The sequence below is a fragment of the Acomys minous genome (assembly GCF_964271855.1).
Source record: "Acomys minous genome assembly, chromosome: 3".
NCBI lineage: Eukaryota > Metazoa > Chordata > Mammalia > Rodentia > Muridae > Acomys > Acomys minous.
Window position 1 is genome coordinate 132,662,270 of NC_140485.1, and position 18,083 is coordinate 132,680,352.

At 43.3% G+C, this 18,083-nt stretch overlaps 1 protein-coding gene across 19 annotated transcripts in view; it reads right to left on the reverse strand.

The window, feature by feature from the left end:
- SYNE1 (spectrin repeat containing nuclear envelope protein 1) overlaps positions 1–18,083 on the reverse strand; it is a 463,289-nt gene that overhangs the window by 140,057 nt on the left and 305,149 nt on the right. For all 19 annotated transcript variants that reach the window (XM_084774487.1, XM_084774489.1, XM_084774503.1 and 16 more), the window contains 3 exons: positions 11,310–11,477; positions 10,953–11,114; positions 1,413–1,607 (listed from right to left, as the gene is read on the reverse strand). In XM_084774487.1, coding sequence (XP_084630613.1) covers positions 1,413–1,607; positions 10,953–11,114; positions 11,310–11,477 — 525 coding nt within the window. The remainder of the gene's footprint in view (positions 1–1,412; positions 1,608–10,952; positions 11,115–11,309; positions 11,478–18,083) is intronic.

Below are 18,083 nucleotides of genomic sequence, written 5' to 3' on the forward strand. Positions count from 1 at the left end.
TAACCACTGAGTTCTCTCTCCAGTTCCAATAACAATTATTCTTTCATTAAAACCCTAACATGGAGACTAGAGAATAGGAAGAATGCATTTTAAGTTTATGAAGAATATGGAATAGACACCCAATTTGGCTGATCTTGTGGCTAGTTATCAGAACATGTCTACATCTTCCACGGGGGCGGGGTTGGGGTGGGGGATGGGGCATTGTAAATATGTAATAAATAAAATAATACTCAGTTTGTGTAAGAAATATAATGGGGAACATTATGACACAGAGACACAAGAAGCAAGGTGCTCTCAGGGCCCGTCCGAAGCCTGCGGGCAAACCAAACTGCAGAGACACCTACACAATCACGACATGTGCCAAGGGACAACAATTATGAGAGAGACTATAAAAAGAAAAGAACAGCTGGTTTTTAGCATTATATTATCATTGCCAAAATCTACCTATCAAATAACAGGCAACAGAAGTGCAAGGTGTTTCCGTGACTCCAGATGCTTAGCCTGGCTAGCAGTGAATGGGCAGACGTTGCTTAATGGAAGCAGTTCTGGTTTTCATTGCAGGCTTTTATTTAAACACAGCAAACCATCACTCAAATCTACTGTTCTGGTCCACGGGGCGCTAGTAGAGCAAGTACCAGCTTTCTCCCATGTGGAGCACACTCATAGATACAGCCTGTGTTCTGTGCTCAAGCTCCTGGTGCAAACACAATACCAGCTTCTTAGGCCTGGGAAACTATAAGGGATACTGTCACCCCAGCGTCTATAACACTCATAACAGCCAGACTATGGAGCGAGCCTAGGTGTCCAACATCAGAGAATGGATAAGGAAAATGTTATGTGGAGCATGTTTGTGTGTGTATGTGTGTGTGTGTGTATGCATGTGTACATGATAGAATTTTTACAGTCATAAAGAACAATGTAATGACATCATTAAAGGAAAGTTGACATGACCAAAGGTAATTACGTGATGTGCATTGCACCTATTGCCAAAAGACAAATACTGTACGCTTTCTCTCATATGCTGTTCCCATACTTTACAGAGATATGTAAAATTTTGCATATATATGACATGAAAATAGAAGCAAGACTTTTTATGGGGATAAAGAGGACCAATGGGAATAAAGGTGAGAATATGGAGGTATGAGGGCAAAGATATCAAACATAGAAAGAGAAAGACAGAGAGAGAGAGAGAGAGAGAGAGAGAGAGAGAGAGAGAGAGAGAGAGAAGAGAAGAGAGAGAGGGGAGAGGGAGGGAATGAGGGAGAATAAAGGCTTAAAAAATAGATATCAAAAAGGGACCAGGAACAGAAGCAAAACACCGCCCACGTAGTGCGCATCAGCACCCAGAACTGCTGACAGGTCCTGAAGCAGGACTCAGAAACAGGACCTGTAGCCCGCCCAAAGCTAGTTACCTCCAAAAGCTGCCGCTTGCCGGCCGCTTTCATCCTGATGGTGGACATCCGCTCCGCCAGGACGGTGAGCGTGGACTGCAGGGCTAGCTGCTCCGCAGGGTCGGACTCCTGAGACTCGGCCACCAGCTCCTCTGCGAGGGACTCCTGGAGCCCGCTGATCTCATCTTGCAGCATCTGCACCTCGTCCATCAGGGCCTGTGGGGGAGACTGACTGTGGACCCCAGGCTTTGCCAGCACACACACACGCACTGACATCAGTGATGGACACGCGCTCGGGTGTCATTGGTGGAGCCGGCCACCAGGACTGCTACTAGATTAACGATCAAAATGGCACTGTGCAGCTGAGTACTGGCACAGGTGTTACGAACTTAAACAGTGTTGACTACATTGATTGGCATTCCAATAGGAGAGGAATCTTCAAGTACGTCCATGTTCATTTTCTTCCTTGTGTACCTAACTCAAAAACTCGCAGTGTTTCGGGGCTAGCTCCTAGGCCAGTGGCTCCCTCCAGAGCCCTCGGCCATGGTTGCAAACGCTTTCTGAGGTTGACCACCTCCAAGGCATACATATCCCTAACTCAACCTTCTGCATTCAGTTTGCGCAGTTCAATGGCGTCACCATCTTATTGTGTATCTTTAAATAACAATTAAAGAACGCTCTCCTTTGGGATTAGGCTCCTTCACTGGACCATAAACACCACATTAAAACCCGAACTGAAGTAGTCACCATGCTAAAGCTCCGTGTCACCCGACACAAAGCAAGGCTTTTAACACCATTCCAAGACTTGAATTCCAAATCCCAAAACTGCCTAGTTTAGCTCAGAAGATAACAGAGCTTTCCTGGCTTTTTTCCTTAAACAAGAGAGTCATTTAAAGTAACTACTGAACTGAACGCCACCTTCCCTATTCTACCTCCCAGCTCCGCCCTTAAAAGGAGAATAACTGTGAAGTGACTAATTCACTCTCCGCTCCTTCGTTCTGGTCTGGTTTGTTGTTGAGATAAAGTCTTACTATAGAGCCTCGGATGGGCTAAAACTCACTACACACACCAGGCTGGCCTGGAACTCACAGATACCTCCCGCCCTAGTGTTGGGATTAAAGGTATGTAGCACTACACACAACCCTGTTTTTGTTTTTGAGTCAGGGTTTCTTGTAGCCCAAGCTGCCCTCAAACTCTCTTTATAGCTGAGGATGACTTTAACTCTGGTCTTCCTGCCTCCACTCTTCAGTGTTGACGCTGCAGGCACACACCACCAATGGCCTATTCATTTCGTGCTGGGATTGGACCCAGGGCCTTGTGCACGCCAGGCAGTCACTCTACTAATGGTGCATCCTCAGTTCTTTCGGTCATCTGTCTGTCTATCCGCCCGTGTGTGTGTGTGTGTGTGTGTGTGTCTGTCTGTCTGTCTGTCTATCTGTCTGTCTGTCTATCTGTACCTATCTATCTTGTAACTAGTTTTTGTTTTTGCAACCAAGGTCTTCTTCACAGGGAAATTCGTATTTAGGAATTAGACAGCATGTTATAAAGCTAGGCAGGATAGGAAAGGGGACTGTGGCCCCGTGGAGAAATACGGATGGTGCTAACACCTTTGCTTATATTAGTACATATCTCGTCCACAGACTGCAGACACCACAGTAGGCATAGCACCTCCATAGAGTGCACTGTCAATAATATTGAAATAATTAAAAATATTAAATTAATTAAAATAATTAAATTAAAACAAAGAAAAAAACCTACCTCTCTTCCCTAATTTTGTCACCCATCCAACTACCCAGCTGAATTTTAACTGATCATTACCTCAATGGCACTCCATAATCCTAGACAGGAAGTAGGAAGCTGTATACCTCCATGCTGCCACCGTCCTGACCAGGAAATAGCACATTTCCAGAACTCCACAAGGCCCTTTGGACTTCTTCCCTGTGGTTACCTCCAGGCTTCCCAGCCACCTCGATGACATGGAAACAGTTCTGCCCTAGGCCTGCCACGTCTGTCAGTAACCTGCTTTGTGTGTGGACTGAGACTTACTCTTGCCCTGTGGCGAAAGCTGCTCACTCAGCTTTGTTTAACACTGCGCTGCAAACTGCTCTTTTGGACTGTTTCAGTTTCCAGCTTTCTCCTGGGTTCCTAGTAGAAGCCCAAGGAGCTTGGTTTTGCAATTTCCTGGTGACGCTTAAGACCAAACCCCCCTCTGTGGTGGCTGCTGTGTCTTTGCTTGATCTCCACCTGAGTCTTGCCTTCTTCAAGCATTTCGGATGCCGGATGCCTGTCTGGTTTGGTTCTGTGTATTACCAGTGTCTGCTCTTCCTCATAGGGACTGTCTGTTCCTCCATTGTTTTTCCCCTAACAACAAAAAAGATGTTTTTAACGGTGCCTTTTGATAATCAGAAAGTGTTCTGTTTTGCTTTTTGTTTTTTTATTTGTTTTGTTTTGTTGAGACGGGGCCCCAGTGTATAGCCCTAGCCGTCCTGGACCTCACTGTGTATAGACCCTGATGCCCTCAGCTTGCTTCTTACTCACAGAGATCCACTTGCCCTTGCTGGGATTGAAGGCGTGTTCCACCATGCCCAGCTAAAACAGAAGTTTTTAATTTGATTACAAGCTAATGTTTGTCCTCAATAGTTGGAGCTTTATGGTTTATCCCCTTTAAGAAAGACTGAGTGAGGAATGTGGTGGCTCAGTGGCAGGACTCATCTGAGCATTGCATGTAGCTCGGGGTTCCCCAGGGCTAAATCAAAATGAACAAATAAATAAAAGATAAAGGAATGTTCCTGGAGCCTAGTTAATTAATGGAATACTGTTAGCTCTCAAGAGCTTCTGGAGAGCTCTCTCTCTCTCTCTCTCTCTCTCTCTCTCTCTCTCTCTCTGTCTCTCTCTGTCTCTGTCTCTCTCTCTCTCTCTCTCTCTCTCTTTCTCTCTGTGTCTGTCTGTCTGTCTCTCTCTTTTGGTTTGTTTTTTGTTTGTTTGTTTGTTTGTTTGTTTGTTTTTCAAGACAGGGTTTCTCTATGTGTCCTAACTGTCCTGGACTCACTTTGTAGACCAGGCTGGCCTCGACCTCACAGAGGCTAAAGGCATGTGCCACCACACCTGGCTAGAGAAGTTTCTAATGAGATAGAACATGTGTTAGGAGATTTTACAGCAATCTGGCATCATCATCACATTCAGAGAATTTTATTTAATTTTACGAAGTATTGGCATATGATCACTCAGAAATTAAGAAGAAACTCTTCTCTGGGCCTGGTGGTGCACACCTACAATCTCAGCACTTCTGGAGGCAGAGGCAGGCTGATCTCTGTGAGTTCGAGGCCAGCCTGGTCTACAAAGTGAGTTCAGGAAAGCCAAGGTCACACAAAAACAAACTAACAAAAAACAAAAGAAAAGGAAAACTGTGGCACTTTGATCAGTATATCGTCGTAAGAGTTCATTTTTGTTTTGTTTTGTTTTTGTTTATCAATGCTAATTTCATACTTAGGTCCATTATAATCCAGGTACAAATGAAGGTATCACTACCCCTCCCTTCTCCGCCCTCTCCTCTCTCTAGATATTTTGCAGTGTAATTTTTTCTATAAGGCCACTGTTCCTGGAAGGCCACTGCTGTGCAAAGGACACTCTCTTCATCCTTAGAGCATTGTTAAGGCTCTGGAAGGCAGTGGTTCTCAATGTGGGTAGAGACCCCTTTGGGCATTGCGTATTAGATAGTTACATTATGATAACAGTAGCAAAACTGCCGTTATGAAGGAACAACAAAAATAATTTATGTTGGAGGTCATGGCAGCATGAAGAGGGTCGCAGCATTAGGAAGGGTGTGAACCGCTGCTCTAAGTGGTAGGATATATTTTTCAACCTTAGCTATCTTCTTCCTTCCCTGGAAGGAATTGTTTGTTTGTTTTGAAACACGATCTTACACAGAGCAGGTTTCTAATTTGTTATGTAAGAGGATGGCCTCGAACCTCTTATTTTCCTGCTTCTGCCTGACAAATTTGGGGGTTACATGTCCTCACCACCGCACCAAACTAGAGCTCCTGTTCTTTTGAGATACAGTTTTCCTATACCTGCAGTAACTTTTGTCAGTCCATATAAAACATACTGTACTATTTGAGTTTATTTCTAAGATTTAGTCTCCGTGCATAGGCCAAGGTGGCTTTGAATGTGCAATTCTCTGCTTCATTATAGGCGCAGGCCACTTTGCCCAGCCTTGGGAGTGATGGGTTTTTGAGATTGCATTGGCTTTCTAGACTGACTCCCTTTATTGTTCACTTAAAGCATTTTCATCCATTATTTTGTGATCATTCATTGGAGTCAACAAATAGAACGCCTGTATTATTAGTTCAGCTTTTCTAGACTCGTCTATAATTAGTTGGCCTCATTATGTCTCCTCTTCTTGCTATAGTTTGAACCACGCTCACCCTCCCCTCCTTCCCACAGCTGTACACACAGTTCCCCCTCCTACCCACCCGCTATTCCTCCAGTTCTCAGACGCATTCCTTCCCCTCTGTGCCGGCTAGATGTCGCTTCATCTACTGCTCACCCCCTTTCATATATAGCTCACAGTAATATTTCTGTCTTCTCTACAGCAGGCTTTCAAATCATCTACTTAGAAAAGCCAGTATTTGGGCTGTTGGTCTAGGAGACAGTCACTACATCTAAGTGAACTAATTCTAATTCATAGTAGAGTTGATGTCTGAATCATATAAGAAATAACCAGAGGGGAAAAACCTGACTTCTCACTTAACATCAGTGGATTTGGCTGATCAGGGATGTGAAGTTGTTACTGGCTTCTGTTTCTAACTACCTCTCTCCTTCTCTGAATCTTCTTCAGTAAGGAAAAGCGTGGTTTGGTTCCTTGGCTCTGCCCTTCTGAGGCAGTCCTCTCTTCCAACTTCTGGCATAGCATCCAAGCTCAAAGGGAGGCTTTATTTGGAGTGATGAAAACATTTTAGAAACAGATAGAGGTGGTGCTGTGACGCGATTGCTTTAAATGTCAATGACTTGTAATGCTTTAATTTTGCTATGTGAACTTTATTGATAAATATAGACATATATATTTATATTTATTTTCCTTCAGTCTCATAATTCTGAGAAGAGTTCACGGCTTTCAGCTAGACCCCAGCAAGACAAACTGAACAGAGGGAGATGGAATCCTCTTTGGGTTGCAGACTTGTGAGGGCATGGGAATGAGAGGCACAGAGTGAGCCAAGTGGTTGGAGATTACTAGAACCTAGGAAAGGTCTGAGCAAGGAGAAGGGGGAAAGAGAGGTCAGATTTGATCAGTGTTCATATTATATATATATATATATATATATATATATATATATATATATACATGTATGTATATATATATATGCATGTATGTATATATATATATATATATGTTGTGCTGACCCCCAACCATAAAATTATTTTTGTTGATGCTTCATCACTTAATTTTGCTACTGTGATGAATCATAATGTGCATATCTGATATGCAGGATACCTGATATGCAACCCCTGTGGATTCGCAACCCACAGGTTGAGAAGAATCACTGGTGTAGAGGAACCTTGTAAAAATTAGGTTAACAAGAAATAACCCATCTGACAGCATTCCGGGAAGTGACAATTGAAAGCACTGCTGTCAATTATTTTCAGGTGTAAAAGGCACACTGGACATTTTCATCACTGTTCAGTAGGAATTTAGAAGCAGAGATTCTGTAACAAATGACTGTTATGGACTTGAAGAACAGATTTAGATAGTGTGTTGGCACTAGCTTTTCATGCAGGCATCTTTGTCCCAGAATTTATAGACCTTAAGCACAGGCACCAAGAGTGAACGAAGATCGCTCAGAAAGGAAATGCTTGACTGTGGGTATATGCAGAATTGTACAGAATTCACGTTCTCTGTGTCTCCTCACCTTCCATTAGACCATTAATAAGCTACATAAGCCCTGATGTCTGGCTTACTTACATCACTGAATCAGCTGTGTCTTCCCACTGTGGTGATGGGAAACACTGTCCCTGGCCACAGCAAAGGACACAAAGCTGTGACCTCAATTGCAAGAGTACATACCTCATGTCTTTCTGATTCCTAATGCTTAGCAAAACCGTATAATATTAGCTGCTCAGATTTCAGAGAATTATTAACTGCAGAGTGGTCACTTTAAACAGTCCTGAATGGTATATCTAAATCAAATGGGACATCTAAACCAAGAAAAAGAGCCAGGTTAGAAAGCACAGTTAGGAAACAGTGTCTACTGGACACATCAGAGTCCTCAGCACTCATGAATTTATGACCAAGCCAGACCCTCCCCTCCCATGCCTGAGAAGCTTTGGCACTGAAGGCTACTAGGGTAGGGAGAACCTGTTTGTTTGTTTGTTAGGTGAGGCCTGGTAAGTTGCTCATGTTCCTATGTGTGGCCTTACATTCACATGTAAACAACACTGACCAAACTCAGTGGGCTATGAAAAGATGAGTTGATGTTGAAAGACCTGGTAAGAGGACCTGGGAGGAGTCAGAGGATGAATGTGTGTAGAGATGATCAAAATACATTGTACTCATGTATGAAATTCTTAAAGAAAAAATAACCAAAAAAAATCTAAAATGATAAATGTTCTAATTTTAGTTTTCTCCATGACACCTTGGACAACACTTGCTTTATGCACAGCATACATTTTCATATTAATGATGATGGCCAGGGATGTGGTGGTGCTGCTTGGAGCTAATGTGTATGTTCTTTGAGGAACTCCAGGGTATGGGGCATCGTGACCATTTTCTCTTGCAGTGTATCACTCCTGAAAGGGCCACTGAAGGGTCCCAGGTGAGCTGTGGTCTAGGTTAACTAGGCTACAGGAATGATAAGCTTCCAACAGAGGTACAGATTACATAAAGTAGACAGAATAAAGCCATCAAAACCTTCTCCTAGGTGACCGGTTCTCAACAATATGCATGATTCTCAAATTACCCTGATACAGCCCTTAGATAACTCACCCTACATTCTCTTTGGACTCTTTTAAGGAAGTAGACCTTCATAGGATGGCCCGAAGAACTGTTTTCAGAAGGAGAGAAACTCCCCCCTCCTAGTACTGAGAAGCCCAAGTGCAGAGACAGCGGGAGAGAAGGAACAGCAGCGCTGAGAAGAACAGGTGCACCAGGGAGCCTTCATACACTAACAAGGTGACATCAACAGCAAGAAAATAGAGACCATCAGGCAAGGACTGTGACACTGAGGCCCCTCAGATGGGAGAGTAGTGTTGGGAGGGCAGCAGTGCTCTAGTGAGGAAGTGGGTGGTGGTCAGAGGAAAAGAGCATTGCAGAAGTCACCTGGGTGCCAGAGGGACCTCACGACCATTATGGTCTAATAAGACAAAGGCTAGTCTGAAGTTTATGGCCATCTCTCTGAGCCTGGCAGACCACGGGAAACTCTAAAAAGTACTTTGTCAAAAGAAGCTCTGAAATAGATCTATCCTGTGTATTTAAATATCTACCCTAAGAAGTTGTAAGTGTCAAAAGCCTGAAACCACTATTTCTCAATACGCCATCTGTAGATGAAGTGTGTGTGTTTTTATCATATAATGAAAGACCACATATTGCAAAAGAAAGCACTTGTACTTGACAGCCCATGTGAACAAGCCATAAAGTCCAAGTTACAGTGAACTCCAGATGGAGTATAGAACGTGTGTGTGTGTGTGTGTGTGTGTGTGTGTGTGTGTGTGTGTGTGTGTCCATCCTGAAGATCAAACTTGGAGCCTTGAGCATGCTGGATAAGGGCTGTACATATGAATTACAGGCCCCACCCTATAGCCTCATTTGTAAAGGTGATAAGTTGCATTGTCTCTGATAAGCACCCCCATCACCACACTGTACTTTTATATCTCTCTCCTACTAAAATTGATGTTTTGTTCTCTTTTTAAGATTTACAATTTTAGGCCTGACATGGTGGCGCACGCCTTTAATCCCAGCACTGGAGAGGCAGAGGCAGGGGGATCGCTGTGAGTTCAAGGCCAGCTTAGTCTACGAAGTGAGTTCAGGGCAGCCAGAGCTACACAGAGAAACCCTGTCTCGAACAAAGCAAAGCAAAACAACATCAACAACAAAAGATTTCTATTTTAAGCTTGGTGTGGTCATGCATGCCTATAAACCCAGCACTCAGGGAGGCAGAAGAAGGCAGCTTACTGTGAGTTCGAGGCTAGCCTGGTCTACAGAGTGAGTTCAGGACAACCAAGGCTACACAGAGAAACCCTGTCTTGAAAATAAAAAGATTCATATTTTATTGTTTATATATGTGCACATGTGTCTCTGTGTGCACATATGTCACATGTGTGTGGGTGAAGACAGCATCTGAACTCCTAGAACAAAAGATCTAGGTAGCAATGAGTCTCTCAGAAGGGGTGCTGGGAGCCAAACTCAAGTTCTCTTGAAGAGCAAAAGTGCTCTTAACTACTTGGTGGCACGGAGCCACCTCACCAGCTCCTGCTCTGTTTGGTGACAGGTCTCCCTAGATGGACCTAGTTGCTCTGGACTGCACCTTCACTCCCTGCTTGCTAGAAATATTGGCATGGGCCACACACCTGGCTTTTATAGTTTTTTAATGTGTGATGCTTCATTATGACTGTTTTCATTTCATTTATTCATATGTGTATATATGTAGATATACATATGTGTGCATATATATACCACTTGTGTGGCTGGTGTACACAGAGGTCATAAGAACATGCCGGATCCCTGACACTAGAGTTACACATGGAGGTACCAGGAACTGAACCTGTATTCTGTGCAAAAGCAACCTGCCCCACCATACCAGACCCATAGCTCAGTTAACATTTAGAGACTCCTTTCCTCCCCTCTGCTTCTTGTAGGCTTGTCACTTGCTCCTGAGTCCTGGTTAGGGTTGGGCAGCACTTTCCTATGTCACACTGACTCAGTGCACAGATGGCAACAGGTCTCCATCTCCTCAGCTTTACCACATAAGTGCATTAGCGTACTGACCATGTTCGGCCGGGAACTCTACACTGTGAGCCTCCTTGGCAGCGCCCACTTCCCATGTGTGTATCTTAGCATACATTTTGAGCTGATGTATTTTTAACAGCAGCTAAGTTAAATGTACAGAGTCAGCTTTTTCTTCACATAGATCTGACACTTTCTGTAACTTATATAAGGTTTTTAAAAAGACCAGAGTCAGAGCAACACAAGATGAAAACTTAGAGCTCCTCACTGGTGCCTAGAGGTCATACCCAGGTGAGGCGGACCTGGGATAGACTTTATTCTTACAGCAACAGCTCATGACTAAATGAAAACAAGCTGGCAACGGTAAGGAGACACACTTTGTGTCAGAAGAACCCCAAAGCCACACCAATACATGTAGCTTTAAAAAATTAGAATCCAGGTCTGACTTTCTCTTTCTTTCTTGGTTCCCACCCTGGAGGAGCGGCAGCAACTCCCAGCCTTTGGACTCTTGTTCACTATAACAAGAGCTACCCCTCTGCTCTTCAGCAGGAGCCTGACAGGCCAACTGCAGTGCACACTGATCCCATCACACAGGAAGCTGAAGTCATCGAGTCTGCTATTTTTACCTGGTGCTCGGCCATCTGGCTTTCTGGACTCCGGCCGGGCTGAAGGCTCTCGCTCAGCTTCATCTCCATGGCCTCCATTTTGGTGGAGACAGACTGGAGAGAGTCTTGGTACTTATGCTGGCGTTCCAAGGCTTCGTAGAGCGTCCGCTGCTTCTCACTGATCTGAACGAGAAAGGGGATCTTACCAACGGCTTCCTACTTCTTATCTTGCAGGTTGTGACATTTCTTTCCTCACAGCTTTACCCAAGGGCATCTGACTGTGTCCTAGATGTGTAACTCTGCAGGTATTTCATAAGACAATACCTAAAGTGATGGGTGTCTAGCGAGCTTGACCAATTTGACGCTTGAAAGGCTTACCACATTTTTTAAGGTTTCCCAGGAACGTTGTAAGTCACCCAGCTTGGCAGTTGCTGAGGGCTCCAGTCCTGGCTCATACAACTCGTGGGACACAGCGGCAGTGGGGGTAATCCTGGCAGCATCTGTCTGCAGCCCCTCGGCAGACAGAGCTTGGTAGTAGGCAATGTCCTGGGTGGAAAGCCCAGTGTCAGAGTGGGAAGGAAAGGCAAGCTCAGCACGCTTAGCAAACTGTCCTCATCACTGTGGAAAGGCTTAAGATTTACATTTGTTCTTGAGTGCCACACACTCAGCAGGCTAGGACATTTGAAAATAACATTTAAAAATAAAGATTAAAAAATAATAAAGTGTCTTACAATCACTTTAATATTCACATCAATATGAAAAGAAATCAGCCTTATCAATATTTCAAATCACCAGAATACCTTCTTATTTTATATTTGGTTAAATAGTAATGCAAACTATTCAAGCACTAGCCTCTGTTAAGCAGGCTTACTTCTATTTAACCAGTACAACTCTAATTAACCAGCACATTTCTATTTAACTAGTTAACTAACACTACTAATTAACTAGTACACCTCTATTTAACCAGCACATCTCTGTTTAACCAGTCCACTTCTAGTTAACCGGCACAGCTCAAATAACCAATACATCACTAATTAACCAGTATAGCTCTATTTAAGCAGTATATCGCTAATTAATTAGGGCACCTTTATTTAGCTAATATACCTCTAATTAACTACTACGTCTGTACTGAAAAGGATGAGATCTACCCTATCTAGTTCCCAAACTGCAGTTCACAACATCGGTTACAGTTTTGAACAACTATTGAAAGGATTATTTTTTTTAAAGACTAAGTCTAGGTAGAGGCCAGAGGATTGAGAGTTCAAGGCTACCCTCAGCTACATAGCAAATTTGAAGCTAGCTTGGGCTATAGGAGACTGTCTCAAAAAAGAATCAATCTAAAGATATTAATTTTGCAAATGAGGCCATATTTCACTATTCATAAGTGCATTATTCATCAAAAATAATTATTTTAAATATTAAATGGTAGAAATATAAGAAACTAGTAATCTTTATTTTATTTTATTTTGGTTTTTTGAGACAGGGTTTCTCTGTGCAGCCTTGGCTCTCCTGGACTTGTTTTGTAGATCAGGCTGGCCTCGAACTCAAAGAGATGCATCTGCCTCTGCCTAAGTGCTGGAATTAAAGGTGTGCACCACCATGCCCAGCACAGAAACTAGTAATTTTTAGAGATCAGTCTATGCAGGGTAGTGGTGGTTCATGCCTTTAGTCCCAGCACTTAGGAGGCAGAGGCAGCTAGTTCTGAGCCAACCTGATCTACAAAACAAATTCCAGGATAGCCAGGGCTACACATAGACACCCTGTACTGAAAAGTAAACCAAAAACCAAAAACTAAACACCCATCTATTTGATTTCTTGGAAGTACATAAGAATTCAGCAAAGTTGATGTTGAAAACTCATGACTTTGACTATTTTTTAGTTTCTTGTGTTATGTCTGTTATGGACATACATATATATTTCTTGTTTATGATGCTGCTAATTATATTCTTATATAATCTATATTTTATATATTATATGCTTTCTATTTTATCAATAGCATGTGTGTGGTATGTGTACGTGTGTGTGTGTGTTTGCATGTGTGAACTTGCACATAGAGGCCAGAGATTGATTTTGAGTGTCTTCTTTGATCAGCCTTTACCTTATTTTCAAAACAGAGTCTGTCACTGAGCCTGAAGCCCACTGATGCAGACAGGCTGGCCAGCCATTGCACCATCATCTCTGCCTCCCTGGTACTAGCATGACAGATGTGTGTCACCATGCCTGGCTTTTACATAGATGTGGGGGAGCGAAATGCTTGCTGAGCAGTCCCGGTGTGTTCAATGGTTTCTGTGTGCTTTCTTTGAACCTTAAGCTTGGAGCAATGTTGGGTATTCTGTCAGTTGCTATCTTAAATCGCACTGCATTTGCAGCTGTGCTACTGGAGGTAATTATGGCAATTTAAAACACCGAGCCTTGCTGATAATCACGAATTGTGGAAAATCTTCGGAGAAAAGTTGCAGCCACATTGGAAAACATAACAGAGGGAAGTAATCTGATGTCTGGGGTGGGGGTGGGGTGGGGTGGCCTGTCACGGGCCAGAAGGAGGGTAAGACAGCAGAATTGTCTCAGATTGGGGGTGGCATGCTTGAGACTGTAGCTGAATTTTCCTCTGATGCTTAGTAACTGGAACAAATGATACCCATTCCATGCACTGGCTCAACACTGGGAGCGAATGCCGCCTCCTACCCATCCTGCTATGGTTGCTGAAGCTCCTGGCTAAGTCTCTAGCATTTACTGATGACACAGCACAGGGGTGCGTGCTCCTCCTCATTCCAGCTAAGTCTCTAGCACTCACTGATGACACAGCACAGGGGTGCGCGCTCCTCCTCACTCCTCTTCCTGCCCACAGGCTTGATCAGGCCAAACTAACTTCCCAGAGTGCATTTGTACATGGGTGTCACACATAAAATGCACACACATAGAAAACACACGCAACACACATACAATTAGTGCACACAACGCACATGTCCATAACACACACATACAGAACATGCTTTATAGTCAGCACCACTTTTTGTTTTCTCTGTGATCCCTGAATCCAGATGTGATGTGACCAGCCACCTCTCCCCAACGTTGCTTTGTTGATGAATTTTATCCCAGCAACAAGTAGGTAACTAATACCACCCCCCCCGACACGCGCGCGCGCACACACACACAGACACACACACTCACACACACACACACTCTCACACACACACTCACACACACACACACTCTCACACACACACACACTCACACACACACTCTCACACACACACTCATATACACACACACACACTCACACACACACTCTCACACACACACTCTCACATACACACTCACACACACACTCACACACACACACACACACTCACACACACACACTCCTACTCTGTCCACTGAGCTAGAATGGCCTGTTCTAACTAGGATCTGTACATAGCTGCTGGTTAAATTACTTCGGTGATTCACTGCCATCTTCTGGATAAAGTCCTAATAAGTTCATGTGCCATAAATTCATGTATACAGTCCTTCACGGCGTGGCTCCCACATCCCCTCCCAATCTTAGTGTTTCAAGCTGTACTGAAACTTTGTAGTTGCACCCGATGGCTTGTGTTCTGTTTCCAGTTTCCCACGTGGGGTCCCTTTGACCTGAGAACACTTCAGCTCCATGACCCCAGCATCCCCCACATACCTGGTGATGCTTCCTTCCCTAACAACTAATGGGCCAGGTCTGATGCAGATCTGAAGCCGCCTGGCTTGGCTGCTGCCTCTGTGGCCCCCTCCCGTTACACTATGCCCCCCTTTAACAGGCCACTTGTGACGCTCTAGCCCCATCGTCCCTTTGCTCACAAACTTGTGAGCTCCTTAATGACTGTCATCATGCCTGAGGCCTTTTACATTCTGAGCATGTTCTGTGTGTTCAGCAAATAGCTTGCAGGGGGGCCATGTGTAAGGAATCTTGGCCCTAAATTCACTTTATAGGAATGGGAAGTGATACAGCAGTCACCTTTATCAATGCATGCCACAGTCAACCACAGCCTTGAAACTTCAAATGGGGAATCCCATAAGGAGCACTTCATAAAAAGTGTACGTTTACACTGATACAAGTGTCCTTTCTTATTGCTGGTAATTCCTTACTTCCCTCATACCATGGTAGGTGTGTATATGCAGGAAAAAAAACAGTATGTGTGCTTTCATCTACAGACTGAGTCTCAGCAGGAGTCTTAGAATGCAGGCTAAGTGGGGAGGGGGGCACTAAGACACTAGTACTGCCGCCAAGTTGAAAATACAAAGCCTGGCTCTAAATATCATAAAAATTCTTAGTTATATACCCTATTATAAATGAAGAATATCTTCCCCCCCCCAAAAAATGCTAGAATACAATTTGTTACCAAAACAAAATTTTTTGGCTCTATGTGTATATGGCTCATGCCTACATGACAACTGGCTTCTCAGAAAGAGTCGGAAGCTCATCATCTTTTACATATGAGTAACTTGGCTTTGAGTAGAAGAACTACCTGAAATCAATGAGTAAATCACTAGGTAGTCCTATAAGTAAGTAACTACTATCATCAATACTTGGCAGAATGAGGAATCTCAATTAAAAAATATCTGTCTCAGTGCCCATGTGTCTAAGGTGAAGATGCTCAAGGGCATAAATCTAGACGTATCTGTCTACATTTCGGTCCACATTTTCCTAATCTTAAAAGTACTGGTTAAACAGCTCATGTAAATCCCAGCACTCGGGAGGCAGAGGCAGGTGGATCACTGTGAGTTTCAGGCCAGCCTGGTCTACAAGGACAGCCAAGGCTACATAGAGAAACCCTGTCTCGAAAAACAAAAAAGCAAAACAGAACAATAACAACAAAAAAATCTCTTGCAATGTTCATAATTTTGTGTTGATATCAATTTCCATTTGTTCATGAGAAGCTGAGGAACTTCCCAGGGACAGTCAGTCAGCTTGGACACTGGAGGGCTGTGATCTCATGAAACTTCTGACCTGGAGGCCAATGATGTGACAATATTTGTCTCAAGTCTTCTGTGGAATCCAGACTGTGGCTTGTGTCTAAGGGGGTGGCGGAGGCTGCAGCGAGTTCTGAGGACGCCTCCTTGCTTCTCCTCTCTCACCGTCAGCGGCGGAGGGAACACACGGACTATGAAGGGGGGAATCTGTTTGTTATGTAACAGAGATCTACTTACAGAAAGAGCAAGCACAGAGCCTGCCCTGGGTGTGATGCTATGAAGCAGCTATGTTGGGCTCCTCCTTCAATGGCTGTGTACGTTCCGTACAGCACTGGGAGCTGAAGCTGAAAGACAGAGACTCCAGAGGCTCCTCAACCCTCAAAGCCAGTTCTGGAATCTAGTGCGTTGTTGACCAAGCGGTCATCATTTCTGGTTGTGATCTGATTTACACTGTGCATGTGGAACACATGGCCAATTGATGGAGTCTTTGGATTCATTTGATTAGACAAGGCTAAGCATCCGCCGGCCGTTTCATAGCATCCCCCAAGTCAAGCTGTCAGTCTCAGCCCAAGTCAGGTCACTTCTACTAACAGGATTCCCTGTCTGCAGGTTTGCCTAACAATATGAATTAGTTGACATCTCCTCATGCTCAAGGGACTTGTTAAAACTAAGACACAAGAAGCCTAACCTAGCACAGTTTAAGAAGTGATTATGAGTGATGTCAAGAAAAATGTGCATGTGTGTTGTCATAACAGACTGGAATACTCACATGTACACCCAAATTGTTTTCCAAGATGTAGCACAGAAACAGACAATATTTTTTTTAAAAGGCATATACTTGACAGCACACAGTCTCAAGATCAGTGTTAATTGTTCTACTTGAAAAATTTAAGAATAATATGTAATCCTTTCAATATACAATCAGCTGACTACAGTCCATTTCTCTGACTTTAGTAACATCTGAACCACAGGAAAGAACGCATCACCAAAGGATGAGTAATTCATATTTTTAATTCAGAACTTGGGAAACAGCTTCCTAAAACTTCCAGGGAGCACTGAACATCTCCTTTTTTTTTCCTCTGTTTTTGTTAATTTCCTCTTGTCATTATTTAGTTCCTGTCCACCTTTCTGCTCTCAGTGTAAGGCAGAAGAAGGTCTTGGGCTGGTCATACTCAGAGGTGTTTTGTTTTTATTTGATTGGTTAGTTTTGATATTTTTTTTTAACTCTATAACCCAAGCTGGAGGGAAACTCAAGATGCAGGTTGAGTTGGCTTTGAACTCATGGTAATCTTAGCTCAGCCTCCTAAATGCTAGGATCACAGGTGTGAGCCACCATACCCAGCTAAGAATGTGTCTGATGAATAGACAAATTAAGAACTTTCCTAGAACTCTACTGATGTCTACCAACAGACTCCTACATTATCCAAAGGCCTCAGCGATGTTATTCCCCTTTTTCCTTTGGGTAGTTATTCTCTTTGTTCAACCTTTTGGCTTTAAAATAAAAGTGATATGGTAGATTTACAGTGCAGCCTACAATACGCTTGCTCTAATTAGTGCCTCCTCACAATATTATTTCAGCTCTGGAGCAGTTACATAACTTCTTAGGAACATCATTAAAATCTGTCAAAAATTGTTTTGGCTAAAAATACAGTACTGCTTATCATGCATTAGAAGTTTTGGTTTTTTTTTAAAAGAGTATTTTGCTTCTGTTGATTATGTATCGTTAAATGTTTTGACACATAACCTGGAATACGATATATATAGTATAAGGTATGTCAATATGAAGCTCGTAACGAGGTACATCTGCATCTTTTGAAAAATAAAAGTCTAATGTGAATGCAAGTTTTTCCATTTTAAGAAAGCCTGGTTAATGTTAACACTGTGCTCAGTGCATGTTAACTGAGCCACAGAATCACACCATTGTGTCCTCTGTTGAGGTACAGTACCGCATACCTGTGATTGCTTTCAGAAGCCATTGGGGCCTTAAAGGGACCTTCTTTCAGCTTTAATTTGCACGAAAGAATTTGTTTATATTGGGCCATAACTTTCATCAACTAATTTTTGCTCATCTCACTGTCAGTAACTCAGAAGAGGTAGCAACATATGAGGCCACCAGCTATCTTATGTCACAATCATAACAAATGTAACCATAGCATTCAGTGATGTACCCCTGGATCCAAATTCAGTGAAGCCTGAGGTAACGCCCACAGA